General features: G+C 38.6%; 2 protein-coding genes across 8 annotated transcripts in view; both read right to left on the reverse strand.

The window, feature by feature from the left end:
* tmem8b (transmembrane protein 8B) overlaps positions 1 to 1,935 on the reverse strand; it is a 58,041-nt gene extending 56,106 nt beyond the window's left edge. Inside the window, exon 1 of the mRNA XM_061767416.1 lies at positions 1,392 to 1,935. Coding sequence (XP_061623400.1) covers positions 1,392 to 1,467 — 76 coding nt within the window. The 5' untranslated portion in view covers positions 1,468 to 1,935. The remainder of the gene's footprint in view (positions 1 to 1,391) is intronic.
* A 3,852-nt stretch (positions 1,936 to 5,787) lies between these two features.
* mccc2 (methylcrotonyl-CoA carboxylase subunit 2) lies at positions 5,788 to 20,684 on the reverse strand. 7 transcript variants are annotated; one of them, XM_061767429.1, is made up of 17 exons: positions 20,450 to 20,684; positions 18,617 to 18,683; positions 17,832 to 17,916; positions 17,552 to 17,653; positions 16,924 to 17,051; positions 16,250 to 16,362; positions 16,016 to 16,129; positions 15,796 to 15,860; positions 14,115 to 14,214; positions 13,951 to 14,046; positions 12,627 to 12,699; positions 12,297 to 12,373; positions 11,374 to 11,440; positions 9,065 to 9,221; positions 8,621 to 8,735; positions 8,172 to 8,257; positions 5,788 to 6,133 (listed from the first exon to the last, which is right to left on the reverse strand). In XM_061767429.1, the coding sequence occupies exons 1-17, from the start codon at positions 20,579 to 20,581 to the stop codon at positions 6,016 to 6,018; spliced, it is 1,695 nt and encodes a 564-aa protein (XP_061623413.1). In that variant the 5' UTR covers positions 20,582 to 20,684; the 3' UTR covers positions 5,788 to 6,015. The 7 variants fall into 7 exon arrangements, 6 of the variants coding, with proteins under 6 accessions (XP_061623413.1, XP_061623415.1, XP_061623418.1 ...); XR_009787711.1 differs by lacking the exon at positions 9,065 to 9,221; XM_061767431.1 differs by lacking the exon at positions 17,552 to 17,653.
* Positions 20,685 to 22,256: the final 1,572 nt, after the last annotated feature.

The raw sequence follows: 22,256 nt of genomic DNA on the forward strand, positions 1-22,256 counted from the left end.
TGAGGCAGACGCTCTAACCAGTCGCCCACCGTGCCGCCATGCATGTTATTAAATGTAATTTTTAACACTTCTGTGACAACATGTCATTCAAAACTGAGCACTATCTGTGAAAGACTTTTTTTAAGACAGTGCAGGTGTACCTAATATAGTGGCCAGGGAGTGTCAGTGCTACATTGTCTTTGGGTCACCAATTGACTTGACTTTTATATCTTTAGAATAATTGTGCTCAGTCATCTGTAACATGTATCCACATAGGGCAGTGGTTCTCAAACTTTTGAAACCAATTACCACCTAAAAAAAAATAATAATAATCTTAGCCGTTCAAGTACCTTTATACCAACATAAGCATACAATAGCGCAGTAGGCCTAAATGTTCATCAAAAAAATAAGGCAAAGGTTTTATTATATCAAAAGTACATTGGTATGTATGTTTGATATGTACACAACGATATTACATTGTAAGCCACAGTAATATTATCCACAGTTGGGACATTAACAGCATTTAAAAACAGTATATCGGAAAATACAAAAAAAAACTGATGATATGCAAACGTTTTGATGTAAAATGTTTATGTTTCGATACTTTCACATACCACTAGATATACCACATACGACTAGTGCTTACTTGTACCACACTTTGAGAATGACCAATGTAAGGCCCTTGGTTACATTTAATTGCCCCTCTTCTAGCAAAGATTTGCATGAGTTGAAAGAATATTCACTGTAGTAACAAATACACACTGTATACTGCATGATTTATGTGTAAATCATTTGCCCCAAACAATGTGAACACACACACACACACACACAAAGACTTTCAACAGTCACAACCCAATTGTGCTGAGCTCCCCTTTTCTGGCTACATCACATCCCAAACAGTAAAAGTAAGTGCAAATGGCCCTTTTTTTTTTTTTTAAACTACAGTCCCTCCAACTATAGCAGCAACACAGAGCGGACACAAAAGGTATGCGCACTGTCAGAGCTGATGTCTTTGTTTCATGCTTGGGTCTCACATAAACGCCTTCCAGTTGAGTCTCGAGGGCTGAGAAAATCGGGTCAAAATGCAAAGGAGTTGACTTGTTTCACTGTGACAATCTGATCCAAGCAACTCACTGTTAATGTCACTTGGGCTGTATTGGTCATAACTTGAATATTGTGCAATAAAAGCAGCCAAAAAAAAGAAAACTAGAGTGTACTTGGGAGAAAGCGAGAAGGAACGCGTGTCATGTGTCATACAGGCATAACATGCCATGCAGTACGCAGTCGAGGGGGCTGCTCATCGGCTACGTTTCAGCACCAGGACCAGATGAACAGCTCCACGAGAGATCCCCACCACCACAAACCACCACGCACACATCCACATGCACGTCCACGCAGAGCAGTGCACTCACCCCCAGGAACGCAGACGAACGTGTAAACGATGAAGAGCAGCATCCTCCTCACGGGGCAGCGGTCCACCCTCCACATGGTTCCGATTGTTCGTAGCCGTGGGCTCGAGCCGCGGTGCAGCTCGCTGTTGCCGCTTTACATTTTTACCCCCACTCCGCTCCCTCTCTCCTCGGCCAGCTGTTAGCGCATGACGTCATTCAGACAGCGGCCTGTTGGTTGGCTTTGATTGGCCACGGCTCGGTAGTGGGCCACTTTCGTATTGGACCGCGGATGATGTCAGTCCGTGGGGGTTGTTGCGCACACACATTGCAGCAAGCGGGGCGCGCCACGCACGCGCACGCACACTACAAACAGCTACAGCTTTTTTTTTTATCAACTATTCTCTGGGGTGGGAAGTGACTAAGTAGCTCCAAATACCCGTAAGAATTTTCCACAAAACACAGGTTCATTATAATTTTGTATTACTGGTGATTATATTTGTGTTGCAAGGACCCCCCCAAAAAAATGGGATGATGCATGCCAATGGGCTAAATACACAAAATAAAAATAAACATTACATCTCAGAATCTAGATTTTATTTACTTTTACTTCAGCAAGGGAACTGAAACAGTACTTCTACCAGTCTTTCGACAAGTATCCATGTAAAGCTTTCCTATTAACTATTATCTATCTGGCCTCTTATGTGTAAGGTATTTTCAAATTCTCTCCTGAAGTTTTTTTGTTGCTTTTCAGATAAAAGAGCAACATTTGAAGATACTTTTCACTGGAGCCTGCAGCAATGTGTAGTGCATCCAAATCGTATTCACGGTGCTTCACTTTTTCCACCTTTAAATTTACAGCCTTTGTCAAAAAAGGATTAAATAGATTTTTTTTACCCTCAAAATTTTACACATAACATCCTATTACTTTTTTTTTTTACATTTTCGTTATGGGTTATGGTTTACAGACCTCTGATGGAAAATGATGTATTTATTCCATTTTTGGTTGGAACATCACAAAATGTGGAAAAAGTTGAAAGTGATCCCTCCCATCCATCCATCCATTTTAATCATGCTTGACCTCATTTGGGTTCTGGGTAAGCTGAGCCTATCCCAGCTAAATTCGGGCGAGAGGCGGGGTACACCCTGAACTGGTCGCCAGTCAATCACAGGGCACATACAAACAAAACAACCATTCACACATACAGACAATTTAGAGTCTTCAATGAATCTAACATGCATGATTTGGGAAAGTGGAAGGAAGCTCGGGGAGAACATGGAAACGTCACACCGGAAGACCGGAGTCGAGATTCAATCCCTGAACCTAAAAACTGTGAGGCAGACGTGCTAAACACCATCCACCATTTGGAGATACTGTACATACACATCTTTCATTGGACAGCGATGCTTTCTAACTGTGATGATAACAGTATGGTGACACAAGGAGATGAATCATAGGCTTCATTGTGGTTAGGATGATTGTTGGGGCAGTTGAAAACAAAACATATATTGACAAGAGGAAACTGAAACCACTCACAAATTCAGAACACTGACTCACATTTTGACCAGTGACATCAGGTACAGTTTATAACAGATCACATTACAGTACTGTATCTTGTGCAGGTGATCGTCTGGCTAGTGAGTGTACAGTATACTATTTTTTCATTGCATAGTTACGCTCATGTTTTCTATCAATGATGATAACAGTAAGATGGCAGAGTGAGATGTTAGTCAGAGGCTTCTTCGTGGTTAGGTAAGGTATTGATTGTTGAGACAGTTGAAACCACAAAATATTGTTGCCAGGAAACTGAAGTCACTCACACAACACTGACTCATATTTTGACCAGTGACATCAATTCAGGCTTTAACAGATCACATTACAGTGAGCAGGTTTACCTCATGTTTTGGCTGGTGAGTGTATATTAAATCATTATGTATGCAAGAATACTCTGTGATTGGCTGCATGACGAAGAGTCATGGGAGTACCTGTACGCCACCTCTCATACCAGAGTTAGCTGGGATATGTTCTAAGCGTAGGACAAGCTCTATAGGAAATGGATAAATTGATAAATGGATTGATGGATGCAAGTGAAGTATAAATACTTGGGAGGTAATTAATTGATCGTTGAGAGTTGTATTAATTGTGTGGAATTGTAAATGAGTCTCAAAGCAATTGAGGCAAAATGGAGTGCACCACTTGGCTACTCAAAAATCACTGAACACATCCCACACCACAGAATACTCAGTGGTCAGGAGAATCATTAAAGTTCCAGTAAAGTGAAAATGTCTTTTAAATTTGACACACCACAGAGAAGAGTGTTTTTAACAACCAAGTCAAATTTGAATGATTTTGAAAAATCTACAAATATATAAAATGAGGGTTCAAAACAGTGAAAAATCAAGCCATTGTTGGTTCTTTTCTCGAACGCTGTGGGCGTGTCCGATTGTCCGCTGAATGCACTGAAATCCCACTTAGCTCAACTGTCAATCAAATACCACTGCTATCTGTTGAAAAATGGATGCTACTTTGTCTAGCATCTGCCTACACACAACTACAATTTTGATCCACAAAACTGTATATCTGCCTCAGTTAATGCTGTATCTCCAGAACTGAGTACTAAATAGTTTTCAATCTTTTTAAATGTTTTCAGCAATTCTCTTCAAATGTATATAATGCATTTTGAAACAAAGCTCTGACTGCAATTATTTACATTAAAGGGTATTTAAAGAGATATCATTCAATATCAGATCGGAACTGACCAGAAGGCGGGAAAAATATTGGAATTGAACATGATTGTCGGTACGAGTGTACCCAACTTTGGGTTTAAACTTTGTACAGCAAAAATTTCAATATTGTTTTCGAGTACTAAAGTGGCAAATAATGAGAATCTGATCAAGAGAGAGCTGACACCGTGGGGGGAAAGGCCACAAGCGAAAGTAACGAGCAACAATCAAGCTCTCTCCAAGAAGTGGACACTGACTCAGACTTGCAGTCAGGATTATTTTTAGGCTGCTGCTGCTGGGTGACTTCAATATGAGTCATAATTGTCCTGAGTAGATTCTGTCAGGGAGCGAACAAGCTGGTGAACCGAGGGCATCTATTAAACATGACATTGCACACTTAGCAAGCAAATATGAGCACATTTCTTGGCTAAGGATGAAAGATGCTGCTCTCTCCACCTCTCTGGTGATTAAAACTTTGTTGCGGGATGAAGTAATGGCTCAAAGAAGAAGGGGCTGGAAGAATTTGGGGAGGATTTGTATTAGGAATTGGCAAATGGTGTTTGTAATCGCTCTTCTGTCAGCAGGTTTCAGAACTAGCCTACTTATAAAAAAAAAAAAAAAAAAATCTAATCAAATAAAACACCTTTATGGAGGGGTGAATCATGGGTCGATAGGGAAGGAACTAAAACTCCAGCCATCCATTTTCTATACCATTTATCTTGTTCAGTGTCACTGCAGGGCCTAACTTAGGTTGAGAACTACACTCTAGATTCGTCCCTTGTTTTTCACAGGGCAAGCTCCACAGATAAGTGAACCACTATATTATAACAATAATCTAGGGACTAAGATTGACAGTCCAATTTTACAGACGTGTCATTCTAGTTCAGGGATGGAAAAGCATTTTCCAATCGGTGGGCATTTCAGTTCATTTAATTCAGAGAAGAATGCGACGTTTTTTCTTTTAGTTTTTCGTTCAAATTTGAGAACTTTTGCTATTTCCATAAATTTGAAACTTTTCAGACTCATCCATTTTCAATGCCTGCTTCAGGGTTATTTGATGAAAGAGGAAGAGGGGATGGCCAGTAAAACAGCTTTAAAAATTGGTGCAGATGCTAGAGGAGGCAGTGTGTGGGTGGCATTCACACTCACACAAATACACACACACACACACACCATGGGGTCTGAGTTATTTCTGCTGTCAACAGCTTCAGAGTGCAGCAGCAGAACCAGCGGACTTTGTAGTTTCAAACACAGAAAAGCACTGCTGCATCAAATTTTAAAATGTCATCCGGTGGAAAAAAACGGACGAGTCATTATAAGTTATCACGTTAATTTCGACAAATAAACTGACCATGAGGAGAGACAGCTCTGGTACACATCACCGTGCGCTCCTCATGCAGCTACATGGCATCCGATTCATTCCTGTTAGGACACAATATTTTTAAATCGAGAGAAAACAGACGGTTGGCACAGAAGGGAAAAACAAACCCACCTGGTTCCCTGCTCTCAAGACATCTGTTTAGAAGTTTCCTAACTGGAACTATTATGGATACTCAAACCCTTTTGTGGCCTTAAAATATGTTTAATCGCACCATTTTGCTCCAGGAAATTTTTTTTATGGCGCAACAGCGCCCCCATGTGATAATCCATCCAGATATACCTGGTGATGCGCCTGAAGAAAATTCATCTGAATGTCTCATTTTGTTGAAACAATTTATAATATTTAAAGGAGAGAGACATTTACAAATTGTAACAGTTAAGGCACAACTTCACAATGGCCCTTAATAATCTGTCAGTACATCATCCAATTACACCAAATTATGAACAACATCCTGCTGCTGTGGATGCTCTCGTGTTTTTTTGCAACAACATATATGAAACCAAAAGGACTATAATAACTATATACATGTCCAGGCTGAGCACATCACATTCGGAACACTCCGAAACGGGTCTTCTTCGTTGGTGCGTTAAGCGCGGCACTCAGACTCAGCCCCAACACGAGGCGAGTGTCAGCCGGATCAATAATTCCGTCATCCCACAGCCTGTGGGGAAACATGAAGAGTCATAATATTAGGACCAATCTGGTGCTTGCTGATGTCGAGTCAGTGGATATAAAAAGTCTACACACCCCTATTCAAATGCCAGGTTTTTCTGATATAAAAGACAGAGATAAATCATTTTAAAACATGTTCCACCATTAAAGGAACCTTTAGCCTGAAGAACTCAATTGAAAGAAAAAAAAACATTTGTGAGAGGGGAAGTTGCACAAGTGTGCACACCCACTTAGCCAATCGTATTCAAACTCATGCTAAAAGGGAGGCAGCACACACCTGCCACCTTAAAATGTCTCCGATTAACCCCAAATAAAGTTCAGATATTCCAGCGAGCTTTTCCTGACAATTTTGGAGTCACATCTTACAGTACAAGCCATGGTCTGCAGAGAGCTTCCTCAGCATCAGAAGGATCTCATTGTTCAAAGGTATCAGTCAGGAGAAGGGTACTAAACAATTTTTAAGGCATTCAACACTGCATGGAACACAGTGAAGACAACAAGTGGAGAAAATATGGCACGACAGTAACAACACCAAGAACTGGGCCCAATTTGATGAAAAGAGAATAAAACTGGTCAGGTAAGCTGTAAATAGGCTGCCAGCAACATTGAAGGAGATGTAGAAATCTCTGGCAAGTACTGTTCCATATATGTGACAGCAATCTCCCCTCTTCTTCATATGTCTGAGCTATGGGGTAGCGTGGCAGCCTTACAAAGGAAAATATCCAAGCCTAGCTAGATTTTGCAAAAGCAGACTTAAAATCTTGAAATGCAACCACATTATTTCAATTGATTATTTGTACTTACCCCTCTCGAACAGATTTCTTTTTTTATTTTCAATGGAAGTGTACATGTTATAGGTAACTTTAATGGTAGAAACAATTCCGAAATGCTTCTTGGTCTCGTTTGTTAGTAATACAAAAACATGGCATTGGAATAGGGATGTGTTGACTTTTTACTGTATAGCCACTGTTTGCAAGCAAGTCGATTAAAATTGGAACCTCCAAAGTCAAACAAGTGTGTTTTTATTCATCTACAGATAAGTATTTTAAAAATCATGACACATGGAGTCCATGTTTGCTCCTCCTACATCATGTCATCAAAAGGCGAATAATTTGACTATATTTTAGTCTTATTTCAACTTATAATACAGTGGTTTTAGACTTGAGGAATGTTTAAAATGTTACTTAAAACAGTGGCGAGTGGTCAAGGGCCTTCTCTGCTGGCCTAAACAATATCAGAAGCACTGACCTACATTTAACAACCTAAATTCTACCATTTCACTAGTTCCATAAAATGTGAATTTGTTTATTCCCAACAGTTTCTTCTCATTTTGTTGCGTTTCTCTTAGCTACACTGCTTCCGATATGTGGATGTGTTCGATGTTTGGTTAATCAGATTTCAGCTTCTATTCGCTGCCATGTCAATCTAATGTCCAGGGCCTTCAGAATCAGCTGTGCTGGCTCATAACTACATTGGCAATGGGAATGTTCCTTGAACAAATCAGATTTCAAACTGGCCTCACAGGGCCAGCTAACTGGCCCACAATAACATCAGCATTTCATCTAATTGGTTGGTCAGAGCAGGCCAAGTTGAACTGGTAAAACAAATCTGTAGCGATCTGCACACATCAATACATTTGATAATAAGCATCGCTGATGAGTATTTTTTTTTAAAAAATTTTTGCTTTTGTTTTTTCATGTTATTAGATAATTATTGATTCTGAACGGCTCCAGATGATCTATGTGGCACAGTTGTGAAGTGATCGTGGTGGTGTTAAGAGGTTGATTAAGTCAGGTAAGTCCCCAACTAAGGCCCAAGTACCACATGCACTGCCCGTCACTTTTAAAACATAAAGGCAACAGTTGAATCCCTTTTTGGTCCCATTATATCTTATGGGTAAAACTTGTTTGTAAATATGAACGAATCTGGCGATTGACCGGTGTTCAGAAACAGATTACGTTTGATTTTGGAGGTTCCACTGTAACTGCAAAGTCCTCCTGCACATAACACTAACTGGCCAACATCACCTGGCACTGGAGTAGTAGGGACTTCCTTCTTCTTCAAATCTCCGCACTATCGGTTCCTTCATGGCGGCTTCCTGTTCTGCTGTGAACTTTTGAACATTTTTCAAGAATGAGCATGAGGCCAAGATGTCTACATGAACAAAGAAATAGTACACATTTTGGCGAGGACATTACTGCAGAAGGTTTTCCTGCATCTAGTCGTGTTAGCAATGTACAGTATAATGTCTCATCATCTTAATCATCAGTACCAAGCTGAGGTGTCATTTTGCAGCTATTAAAGCTCTCGACACATCCCCCACAGGACATCTAACATATTTTAATTGGAGCCAACGACAGCACTAATCAGAATCATTACAACATTAAGTAATGGTGTAATGCTGATCTTTAAATAAAAGGTGTCAAAGCATTATGTTTATGCTTTTGGCAGGATCTCCTGAAGGGCCTTTTGTTACCTCTTTTCCCTCCCTGGCTCGCTGATCCTTGGTGATGGTGGCCAGGACGGTGGCGGCTTGTTCTCCGCCCATGACGGAGATCCTGGAATTTGGCCACATGTAGAGGAATCGGGGGCTGTGAAAGGAGACGCGCACGTCGGTTAGCGTGCTTTGGATAAGTCAATGACAACGGCAGAAATGGAAAAGTAACGAAACACACAAAATGTGATTTTAGAAAGCTTGGTGGGAAAATTGCCGGCAAGGCAAGTCTAAAAGCACTGTTGTTCGATTGCAAAATGGAACGTCAAACAAAGAAGGAGCAACACACAAGCAGTTCATCACCTAACAACCTAAATTACTGTTATTTTCCTATCAAAGTGAACTTGAAAGCAGCCATTCTGGCTCAGAATTTGTGCACTTCATCCATTTGTACTACTACTATACTCAATTCCGGAGTCGTCCTACCTGTAGGCTCGCCCACACATGCCGTAGTTTCCAGCCCCGTACGAGCCGCCGATGATAACTGTCAACTTGGGTACGCTAGCGCAGGCAACAGCAGTGACCATCTTAGCACCGTCCTTGGCAATACCTCCGGCTTCATACTCTCTGCCCACCATGAAACCTTACAGGGAAGTCACGTCAACTTCAAATTCACTGAACATATCAGTGATTTATTCAAAATCACTCTTAAAATAAGACTTGTCGATTTAAAAAAAAAAAAAAAACTTTTTCTGATGATTTTTTTTAAACATAAAAATTACATTTTTTTTTTAAATTACAACTTTGTTCTTGAGAAATTGCAACTTTTTTTTCCCAGACATGCCTTTTTTTTTAGACATACTTCTCATGTCCTGGCAAAAACTTTCACAATTTATTGTGGAAGAAAGTGTTTTCTTAAACTTCAACTGTCTTTTATCTTGAAAAATCTTTCTTTTTTCAATTGACTGTGTACTGAAGAATAAATTTTTTTTAACACAATATGACTTTTGCTGATAAAGATTGACTTTTTTTAAATATTTTTTTTTTCCTCTGAAAATGACATTTTTCAATGCTTTCCAATACACACGTGGATGAAACGACGATTCAAGTGTCTACCTAGTGGTACAACAAAGCCATCAAATTGGGAGAACTTTTGGCCCATGTTCTGGTATGTTATAGGATTGTTATAAACAAACATTCAAAATAAATTATGACCTGTGTTCAGCACACACTACAATCCAGTACAATCCAGTGGTGAAGTAATCTTCACCACATAGTTGTGCTCAAAAGAATTCAACCTGCATTTTAAACTACAGTTATTTTCAATATACTATAGTCTATATTGTGTTGAATTGGGAGAAACCACTGGTAAGACTGTGTTAACTGGGTGACTTAAATTATTCTTGTTTAACTAGTTCACTGCTGAGCTACAGAAAGCTTGTACATTTTCAAATGTAATATAAATTGCAATCGGGATTGAATAACTTGACAGCAACTGTAGTAGTCTGCAAGTAGAATGGGACTTGGTAGAACAAATAATCCTAATTTGGATCTACATCAAATGTCTGCCTCATAATTACCCACTTTCTGCATATCGCAGCAATTTGTGATTGGCATCCATTCCCGGAGATGATAAAAAATACAGTATGTTGTTGTTTTTCATTTAAATTGGGCTATGCCCACCCACAAACACATTTCTGAAGTAGTTTCTAGGGTGGCCTGGAAGTGCAAAACAATCTAACAAAATGTGAAACACTTTTAGATTTCAGAAAACAAATTAACAAAAGCCAAAACACTTTTATATTTCAGAAAACAAATTAACAAAAACCTAAACACTACGTTGCACGCGGTCTTTCCGTCCCAGTTTACATTAAATCAAAATGCACAGAAGCTTTCCCCTACGGTGAAAATACATTTACGGGTTTGCGAGCCGTGCCGCCGCGTTGCCTCAGCTCAAGCCATATAAATAGTAAATAAAGCATCAAATGTTGTTTAACAACAATGCCAAACTATATTCAAAATGCATAATGTGCCTGTTGATTAAAAAGCATAACTTGTGAACAGAATGTTTGTAAGGTAGATCCCTTGCTCGGTACGTTCAAAAATGAATGGAGCTGGCAGCTTCCTTTCAAATAGCCACACTTTTCCTTTAATTCTCTCCAGCATCCTCTCTCTTTAACAACCTGCTTCTTCCTTAACTCTTAATCTATCTTTTTATGGTTTAAGAAATGTGATCAAGTACAATATATTTTATAGACATCATCAAACGCCTATACAGGCGTCCATATATACAATTGCTATTTGGGATGGACATCTCGTTACATCTGCGTAGCCTACACTTCCCACAATGGAGGAGCCAATCATGTTGAAGCAGGGCGGGTCTTGCCGAGAAAGGGCGTGGGATTTCTGAAATGGAACGTTCCCTTTCCGGGTGTTTCATATTTTGTAATTTGTATTGTTGTTTTGTAAAAGCGTTTCTGCTTTTCTTAATGTGTTTTCTGAAATGTAAAAGTGTTTCGGCTTTTGTTAATTTGTTTTCCTAAATGTAAAAGTGTTTTGGCTTTTGTTAATTTGTTTTCTGAAATGTAAAAGTGTTTCATAATTTGTTATATTGTTTTGCACTTCCAGGCCACCGTAAGTTTCTGCGTAATACTGCTAACAATGAATGAATAGCACTCAAAGAATATCAATCAAAACTCAATATTTGCAAAGAAATAAGAGCTTGTACTTGATCTACCTGGACAGTGTTTGTATGTTGTGAAAGTTGTACACAGAAGATAGCAATTCCCACTCACCTGTTATGTTTTGTAGGAAAATAAGCGGAATGTTTCGCTGGCAACATAACTCGATGAAGTGTGTGCCCTAAAAAGGAGAAGCAGATGAGTAAATTTAAAAAAGTTCAGATACCTTTTTTGGAGGTTGTCTTTTAAGTCAATTTTTTTAGCAAATTGGGAGACTAATTATCAGTCACGTCACTTTACAACAGCTTGGATCCAATCGTTTCTTTGCAGCCTTTCACTTTTGCAAAAACACAAACAGCTTTGACTGAAGCATTTAGCAACACAGAAGGCCGCCTGCTTCATCGGCGATGACAGCACGTCTCCAAATGCGGGCACAGTATTGATTTTCCTCTGATGTGCTCGCCGAGCTTAGTTGAAGCACCGCGCCCGTCGCATTCAACAGCAATCGCTCTGATAAAACAACCAATGTTCACACCGAGACTGGAAAATGAATCAGATTTTTTTTTTCCTCAAATCGAATCCCAATTGTGAAAAGCGTGTGAGTCTATAATGACACCATCATCGCCTCGTCCATTTAAAGGGCGGCTACAGTTCAGCTCTGTTCACACAGAATTGCCTGGCAAATTAAGTGAACGATGTTGAATGAAAATGGTCCGTGGCTTTCAAATGCAACGCTATTACGATAGTATTCAGGGGCCGCTCAGGAACGGGCCCAGACAAATGCAATTAGAAAGCTTATTGTAGCAGCCCCTCCACTAAGAAGGGTCAGAACAAATCATCTATTGGGAGGAGGTGCTCTCATGAGAGGAATATTGGTATTCATTGTTGGAAGCAGCACATATCCCCATGGGAGGGGGCTTACTCGGCTAATGCGTTTAAGTCCTTGACACTTGGAGAACACTGCGGTCTCACTCTTTGAAAAACTTTCACATGACTGAGCCGCTGAGGCCGCTTACATCTTACAAACAATATTTTACCTTTTTCGCAGATTCTGAAAACAACACTCCGTTGTTGCCGATTATTCCAACAGGGTAACCAAAAATTCTGGAAAATCCTGCAGGGAAATATTCACAGTCAAATAATAGTAGTGCAGGCTGACGATTCCATTAAAAAGGATAATTTCCTTTATGGAAATACGCATCCATCCATTTCTTACACCACTTATCCTTTTCAGGGTCAGTTGGAATTGAACCCCCACGGCCTGCATGGAAGTCAGGCGAGTGTACTACTACACCATCAGTGACCCCTCATGATAAAGTAATGTATATATAACATATTCGACTATTTTATTAGATTTAGTTACTTACCTGTCACAAGAGTGTCTCCATATAATGCCTTGAATTCATCAAATTTACTCCCGTCGACAATTCTGGCAATGACCTACAAGCCAAAAATCACATTATGTGTATCCATCCATCCATTTTCCGTACCGCTTATCCTCACTAGGGTCGCGGACGTGTTGGAGCCTATCCAGCTAATCCTGGGAAATCAAGGACTATATTGTTGGATAGTCAAAAGATAAGGCAATTTCCAAATACAGTGAATCCCTGTTTATCGCAGTGGATACCACTTGTGATAGGTGGAAATCCACCATTTAGAAAGACCATATAATTTTACAAAACTAGTTTTAAGCTTCCCACATGCTTTAAACACAAAAAAGTTATAAAAATACACATTTTACACACATTGAAAAAGTATTGAAACCTGGTAGCAATAATACTCTACGTACTGTAGTGTTTGTCTACATGCATGTTCCTTTGAGAAGCAGGGCCCGGTGAGTCTGCTGGGATATCTATTACTATCACACACGCACGCACGGCACACACGCGCACACAGATGTGCTGATGTGGGGAGAGCACCTTCTGCATGAGTGCGCTAACTGTGTTTTACCATTCTCCCGGCGTTCAATAAATGGCCTAAAATTGCATCGGCCATTGTGGCTTTCCTTTACACACACATCTTGTCTAAAACACCCTTATTAAAGTATTCCTGAGTGCCTGTTCCCACTCTCTCCCTCGCACAGTTCTCAAAATATAATGCTTACTTCTCTTTTGTTCAAACACCAAAATGTTGAACCAAACCATGCAAGTTCTTTACTCTGTGGGAACAACTAATACTGCAGACTTGTTGGGTACCTCTTCTGCCTCTTCTTTTTGCTCTTAATTATGCTGGTCATTGGTAGATTAGGTTAAAAAAATAAATTTAGATTTACAGTATACTGTATGCCAAATATATTAAGTTTATTTTAACGATAAAATGTATTCATGTTTTTAATTTCATTATTCATTATTAAGTTATTCATCAGCAAATGTATAAAATTGTTAAATGTACAGTATGTGTAAAATAGTTTACTATTTTCCATTTAAGTATTTAAAATTAATTAACCAATTATTTAATGAGTAGTGAAAAAAATTAATACATAACCAATTTTGGGGGGCGCGCGGCCGTGCTAAATTGCTGTAAAAAAAAATACTACAAGAATCTTTGTAATATGCTTGGTGGGCCAGATTCCACGGGCCACACATGGCCCACCCGAGGTCTATCTCTGGGATAGGGATGAAAATAAAAATGTGCCAGGCTATGACAGAAAAATACAATGACTTGAATCAATACAGAGCACAGCCAATGTACCTCTCTGACGTCAAAGTTCCGTTTAAGATTGTCTCCAACGATGCCGTAGAGTTCATCAGCAGGGTAAAGAGGGGCTTCAGTCGCTTCTGTAGTAACCTGAAAGACATGACAACATCTTATCTCACACACACAGACACCAAACAACTGACATAATCTGGATTTACGTCAAGATTTTTCTTGTAATTGAGACTCCGCACGGCCTTCCGTGCTAAATGAAGAGCGTGGTTGTCATCTAAAGCGTAATGGTCTGTCACGCCGGACTTCCTGTCAAATAAGGACATCAATCAGAGGGGTATCGCACAAAGGAAAAACTGCAACCCTGAATCCGGTTTAAGGGATCCACATGCAATAAACTGTACGGTATTATTTTTATTTGAACCACAAAAACATGGCGCGATTGTCAAAGAAAAATCTAATTGCCACAGAGAGAGGAAACGAGAAAGGAGAGTATTGCCACGATACCAAAATTCTGACTTCGATATTGCATAAAATTCCACAACAGTACCGGAACAATACCACAGCAAAAATCTGAAACGTCAGTAAAAGCAGTGGAATGAAAATTGACAAAATAACTTCAAATTCTTTTTAGATGTTTTTTTATAAAAATAAAAAAAAAATAAAAAAAAATAAAAAATAAAAAAAATAAAAACTTTTGGACATATGTCCACACAACAATAAACATTGTTCAACACTGTCTAACATTTGAGCACAAAAATAATGTCTGAGTTATTGTTTGGACAAATCTTTGTGCACTTTTTTGGCCACATATGTGGGTGTAAATATGCGTATACACCTTTTAAAATCTTAAAGATACAGTAATGCACAGTAGCACTGTACACTATGTACATTTTAATCCTTGTAATATGTGTTTTAATAATTTTTTTATTTTGTTTTTGTTTTATAGAGTTTTAATGTTTTAGGCTAGGAAGTGTTTATTTTATGACAAAAAAGGTACAACATATACTCAAAATCCCACAATATGTCAAATTATGCGCGATATGAAAATGGAAAAAAATAAATCTGCAATGCACTGATTCCGCAATAGGTGAACCGCGATATAGCAAGGGAACACTGGACATGTGAAATTATATATTTAGTTAAGTATTATTGTAAAACACTATATACACTTATACTCTATGTACTGTATTGGTGCGGCTTGGCAGTGCCAGAGCAGCTGGGTGGGTCTCACTTATGCTTAGTAGTTATCACCCGCAAATTTCTTTTATGTCAACGCTTATTTGCAGTTTTGATTGGCTGGGACATATGCGACGATACAAGACCATCCATCCATTTTCCGTACCGCTTATCCTCACTAGGACCGCGGGCAAGCTGGGGCCTATCTCAGCGAACTCTGGGCAAGAGGCGGGTACGCCCTGAACTGGGCGCCAGCCAATCGCAGGGCACACAAGACTGACAATTAAAAAAATTTAATCACAGTAAAACCAGCAGTTACTCATGAAAACCCCACACAATGCGAGACAGTTCAACTGAATTTACCGCCACACTCAATGTATAGTGGAGATAAAACGTGGAAGGGTTAAAACTACAAAAAACAACAATAGTAAAAAATAATAGTAATTATATGGTCACCCTATATCACAGATTTTCACCTCCTGTGGGGGGTTTCTGCAACGTATCCCATGTGATAAATGGCTGCAATTTTAATTGAGATGTAAAAATAAGCCCTCAGTATAACCGCAGCTGACACAAACTTTTGAGCAATGGCAAACCTGGCAAAAACCAAAGAACTATTAAGTGAGTTTCTGGGACTTCAATGAAATGTTACTATAACAAGAGAATCTTAAAAACTAGCATCACAAATGTCAAGAGAAAGTGGTTTTCAACCTGCAGTGAAGATCCGCACCTCCAAGGTCCTCAGCAGAAACTTGCTCTCCAGTAGCAGCTTTGACCTGACACACAAGTAAGGGGATTTTGTTACACTTTAATAACTGAGTATAGACAAATCCCAGCCTGGTATCCGAACCTGTGATCATTAAGCAGAATTATGCGTCAATCTGACAATAACAAACATTATTTTTGTCATTCAATAGAAAACTTAAAGTACCAGTGGAGGTCCACCGAGGAAAATAGTTCCTTGCTTCCTGACTATGATGCTTTCATCTGCCATGGCAGGGACGTAGGCTCCACCAGCAGTGCAGGAGCCCATCACCACCGCAATCTCAGGGACAGAGATAAAAGATAGTATTTTCAAAAGCGATATTCATGAAGTTGAGCCCGAAAAAAAACTTTTCTGCAGTGGAATATTTTCAATAACATCAGGTAAGAGCTGCAGTATTACCTGTGCTATTCCCTCTGATGACAGCCTGGCCTGGTTGTAGAAAATGCGGCCAAAGTGATCTCTGTCGGGAAAAACATCTGCCTGTCTGGGAAGATTGGCGCCTCCTGAGTCCACTGAAGCGATCAGAACATCATGTTTTGAGTAAATGTCGCAGACAAATGTATTTTTAAAAAGAAAAGTTTAACTTGTGCCTCACTTAAAACTCACTTGTGACGCCTGCTGCACGACAAGCGACACGGCCAAACATGACTTAACTGGACAATTGCCAACAAATCAGTCGCCGAATCCCACTCGCATACCTGGCAAATATACTTTACCAACTCACCATGAAGGAAAAACTGCGACCCCTGAGAACAAGATGTTGTGCTCCACATTTAATGTACAGTATTCATTTTTATTGAAAATTATTCAATAACTTTTTTTTTTTTTTTTTTTTTTTTTTTTAGGACCTTCAGTCCTATTTATTATTAAAACATAATTTATTTGTGGGGAAACTTTTTGGACTGTAGCGATGTTTCAAGAATACTTGAGCCTGTTTTTCCCAACTTAACTCTTGGACTTGAAAACTGAATGTCTCGTAGACCCTATTTTACAAAGCAACTGCTATACAGAATTTGTTGGGTCCACATTTTATTTGTGCTTGGCCAAATCTTTAATAATACTCTAAAACTCACCTAGGTAGATACAGGGCAAATGGTTCTGCTGGGCAATCTCTTGTGCACGAAGATGCTTCTTGACTGTAACGGGGTAGTACGTTCCGCCCTTGACTGTCGCATCATTGGCAACTATGACACATTCTACCCTGGTTAAGAAAAATTGACATAATTTGATTATTACCCGACACACCTAGAGTATATAACATTAAATGAAAATGTATATTTATATACATTCAGAAGCACATGGTACACTTAGAAAATGGCATTACATCATTAAAGGCAGAAAAAGAAAGTACTGGATTAATTATATTGTGCAGGTGGACATGCAATTACCCATTGCTTGGGCACAAGCATCACAATTCACAATTCACGGCGTCATGACTCGGGGAGACATCAGCTTTCCCCACACATATGAAGACTTTTGGTCATAAATATCAAACACGTTCATTATTTAAGATTGTCGACCCTAATCTGTTTCAGACCATAAAATCGGGGCAAATCCACTCGGAACACACCTCAGACCTAAGGTCAATCTTATAAGACATAAGATTGTCGGGCATTTGTGGTGTTTGGTCAAGAAGGGGCAGAATTGGGAGAAAGCCCGATTGTCTTTATGTGTGTACCGTCCTTAAGACAGAGGATTTACCCAGAAACTCGTCCAATCCCAGTAATCATCCCGCCTGCTGGCACTTCCTCTTTTCCATACAACTCGTACGCTGCAAACTGTGAAAATTCTAAAAAAGGAGTCCTGTTGAACAATCGGTTGACATCATTAGGCAAACCAAAAGCATCTTTTTAAGCAAATAACAAGAAATTATTAGGAGTAAATTTGAAGAATTCATAAAATTAAAAACTGAAATGCTTGTTTATCACTAAGCCTTGATTTTAGAGTGTGTCCAAAAAGTGATGCAAGCATCAAGCAGTACCCTGGATCCAGGAGTCTGTCGATACGTTCTCTGGGTAATAGTTTACCACGGGAAGTGTGAAGTTTTCTGGCTTTTTCTCCCCCACCTGCAATCACAACAACAGAGTCAAACCTGAAGAAGTCTTGTGAGACCACTACATTGCATCATGAAAGTCACTATCAGCACATATTATTATCTCATGATTCCACAAACTCAGAATAGTCAGAAAAGCTTTTCTTCTTTTCTTAATAAAGATAGGTCTTCCAAAATATTATAAGAGTCATTATACAGCGGTGACATAAAAAGACAATTTCAAAATACTCACTAATAAATACATTTAACATTACATACATGTTTGCTGTGTTATATGAAAAGAATGTGCATAGTAGCATCAACCACTAATCCTAATTTACATACCTAATTTCATCCATCCATCCATCCATTTTCTGAGGCACTTATCCTCACAAGGGCCATGGGACTGCTGGAGCCTATCCCAGCTATCTTCGGGCAGGAGGCGGGGTACACCCTGAACTGGTTGCCAGTCAATCGCAGGGCACATATAAACAAACAACCAGTCACACGCACATTCACACCTATGGGGAATTTAGAGTCTTCAATTAACCTACCATGCATGTTTTTGGGAAGTGGGAGGAAACCGGAGTGCCCGGAGAAAACCCACGCAGGCACGGGGAGAACATGCAAACTCCACACAGGCGGGGACGGGATTTGAACCCCGGTCCTCAGAACTGTGAGGCAGACGCTCTGACCAGTCGCCCACCGTTCAACCATAACTAATTCCCACCCACCTAATTTAATCTTCTCTGTCCGGGTTTTCAACTCATCAACAAGAGTTTGCATCCGCTCATAATTCTCCTAGAAGACAAAAATAAGATTTGTATGTTCTGCCATGGTTTCTTGACACATGTTCATACAGTAGTAAAAAGCATGCTAATATTATAGTACAAGCATACCAAACTACATTTGTATATATTCTAAAGATAGTATAAAAAAATAAACAAATAAATAAATAAAAATCATGATTGTCTACCCAAATATCATGGTATCATTAATAATAATTTGTAGACCACATACATTGAATTACACTGAATTTACCCTTGATGAATAATGGCATGTAACATAATATAACATATGTTGCATTTAATGTACGAAGAATTAGAAATGGGGGAAAAAAAGAAAAACTGTGCCAGACAACTACAGCTCTGGAAAAAAAATAAGAGACCACCACAAAATTTGCCATTTTTTTAATACTGCTCTTTATAGGTATTTGTTTTAGTAAAATGAACATTTTGGTTTCATTCTATAGCATAAACTAGTGACAAAATAACTACAAAATTCCAAACAAATTGTATGAAATAAAAAAAAATACTTAGCTCTCCAAGTACCACCATCATGACCAACATTGAAATACAGTAGCATAGTAGGCTTAAGCGATCATCAAAAACAAGGCAGAGGGTTTGTTGCTAAAAAGTATATATAATCGTATAGTATGCCAATGCGACATTACGCATCATTGCAACATTAACACTGTACTTAAACATATGGAAATAAAAAAAACGATAATGACGATTAAAGATAACAACTTAACAAGTTTAAAAAATTGTCCCTGAATTAACCTTTGAAAACAAACAGTTCTAGGAGAGGGGGGAAAAAAAGGCACTGTAACATTATGAAGGGTTTGAACATATTAATTCAGTGATTATTTCACGTACCACTAGAGCAGTGATTCCCAACCAGCACATTATGTGCCGTGGGAAATTATCAAATTTTACTTATTTGCTAAAAAAAAAATATATATATATATATATATATATATTTCCAAGAAATACAGTATCTTTATTCATCTATTTATGCCAGTGAGGCATAGTGACAGACAGAACAAATAAATGCTCTTCTATTAGATGGCAGGAAGCACATACAGTAATTAATGTATCCTCTATGTATTTGTATTTGTGACATTTTTATTTGTTGGTGTGCCATGAGATTTTTCAATTTTAAAATAGGTGCCTTGGCTCCATAAAGGTTGGAAATACGCATAACACATGTTGAGAATCACTGAGTTAGACCATATAGTTGCAGAAAGTTAAAAATGGTCAATATAGCAAAACAAATTTAAAAGTGTTTTTTGGTCTATTATTTTTTTTCTAAAGCTCTATATGATCCCTGAATAATGCAAACATGAGATGGTAAAAGACGTAATTACCAATTCCAAACTCAATATATTAACTATCAATCTGTGCTTAGGGCTCACGGGAGAAACACCTGAGACGCCTACTTTTAGTTACTTTCAATAGAAATCAAAAGCGCTTCCGGTGTTAATGACACAAATTGATGTTAAATATATATATATATATATATATATATATATTTTTTTTTTTTTTTTTTTTTTTTTTTTAACTGCAAGGTATTTTTAGGAGGACAGTGAGAACATCCACCCAAATGCATCACTTTTGCATCAAGTTCATTCATACTGTTGCAGCTTATATCAGAGTTAAAAGTTGTGGGGTTTTATTTTTATTTTTTTTTCACGTCAATATTTTGACCTTATCCCAGCTCCTCTTATTAGCAAGGTTGCCTGTTAGCTCCAAGGGCTAGCTCGTTGACGTTAGCATTTAGCTCACCTGATAGTCGGCGGAGTGTTTGTCAGGCTGAGAGCCGAGGCGGGCGACTTTGTCAGCGTAGTACGATCTCGTAGAAGCCAGCGAGAGGCTCCTGCAACGGAGCAGCAGCGGTTTGACCGTCTTAAGAAGCATTTTCACGCTAAACTTTGACTAGATGGGAAGTTTGTTTTGTTGCTAGCCTAGTCTAGCAGCGCTCTTGCTTTCTGGTTGATGTCAGTTCAAATGGAAACCCATACCGCTCCCTGGTGGCAGTATGATGCAGTGCATTTAGACGCTTACAATCAGTGTGGGGAAGATTACTTTGGAAATGTAGTTAGTTACAATTACAAGTTACCAAGTTGAAAATGTAATAGTAGTGTAGAGATTTACTTTTATTTTTATATTTTTATTTTCAATTACTTTCACAAAGTAATATAGCTTAAATTACTTTTTGAACACTTTTCTTTATTTTGAATTAATGCATCAACAGGACTCGTGGATGTTTCCTCTAAAAACAGTGGATTAAAACCATAGATCATTTGGGAAATAACCATTAACCACCATATTTGTTCTTAACAAACTGATAGCAGCACATGATGAAATGTAGATGCATAGAAAAAGTTGTTAGTTGCAATGTGTGTGTGTACGTGTGTGTGTGTGTGCGTGTGTGCACGTGTTTGTTTGCGTAAAACATAATACCATGTTGACCTAATGACAAATGTGCACAATTTAGACAAAATCGCTTCATATGACAAACCAGATAGTTGAATGTTCCATTAAAAAAAAGTCCAAAATTATAAAGATGAAACTGTTCAAAAGTTAAATGTTCTTTTATGTGTTCAAAAGTGTAACTATGACTTTAACCTTTTCAAAATCTCAGACAAACTAATAAATTGCACTACATGATGGTGCTTTGAGATCATATTTGGAAAATGATGTTATGTTTGAGACTAAGCAGAATGACACAGGACCACAGAAAGCCAATCACATGCATCAGCAATTAGAAGGAGGAAGTGATTTGAAAAAAAAGAAATCTGAGCTTTTGCAGCTTTTTTTCAAATGTAACTAAAATTGTAACCACGGAAAGTTCCAAAAACAACTATAATTTAATTAAACATTTTCTCCCAGTAATGTAATGGGTTACACTTACATAAATTTTGTAATTGAATTACGTACTCTCGTTGCACGTAATTAGTTATTCCGCAACACTGTCTATCCTAAGTGTTTTTTGTACAACTGGGCGGCGAAAGAATACGTGGTCACGCGGCACCGCCGTACTCACTGTTTTTATAAGATAAACTTTATTAGTCCCACAGGGGAAATCTACATTTTTATTAGAGTGTTTTTGGCCTAAAAGTGATTTTTCATACGTATATTTAGAGTAATTATGACATTTTGAGGTTAGGGATGGCAGCAATGTAGTAGTTTGCACAGCGGCGTAACGATATGTATTTGATTATTTTACTTATGGCCTAGAAGTGTTTTTCATACAAATATTTACTGCAATTATGACCACTGTGTTCGCGTAGGTTAGGGATGGACTACGGTGCGTTCCGATTTCCGGACAAATTCGGCTTAGGTCGCCGCTGAACATCAGGAGCAGAACATCGTCGTAAACCGAGGACCGCCTGTACCGCAGAGAAACAAAAAAATAAGGATTGCATTTATAGATTTTGCCAACAGATGGAGACGCAGTACCTTGAAACACTCAGTGCCCGTGTCAGAGCAAATTCACTGTATTCATTATCAGAGCAACGATATTGATGCATAACCCATTATGAGGCATGTGATTAAGACGCATTATAAAAGTTGAAAACATTGAGAGGAT

The sequence above is a fragment of the Phyllopteryx taeniolatus genome, chromosome 3 (assembly GCF_024500385.1).
Source record: "Phyllopteryx taeniolatus isolate TA_2022b chromosome 3, UOR_Ptae_1.2, whole genome shotgun sequence".
Taxonomy (NCBI): domain Eukaryota; kingdom Metazoa; phylum Chordata; class Actinopteri; order Syngnathiformes; family Syngnathidae; genus Phyllopteryx; species Phyllopteryx taeniolatus.

What these genes read in the sequence shown, in the direction of transcription:
- mccc2 (XM_061767429.1), bottom strand. Translation starts at nt 20,581, where the DNA reads ATGCTTCTTAAGACGGTCAAACCGCTGCTGCTCCGTTGCAGGAGCCTC. An exon ending in GACAGACTCCTGGATCCAGG is followed by an intron (nt 17,654 to 17,831) that starts GTACTGCTTGAT and finishes ATTGTTCAACAG; the next exon opens with GACTCCTTTTTTAGAATTTT. An exon ending in ATGTGTGGGCGAGCCTACAG is followed by an intron (nt 8,736 to 9,064) that starts GTAGGACGACTC and finishes CTCCTTTCACAG; the next exon opens with CCCCCGATTCCTCTACATGT.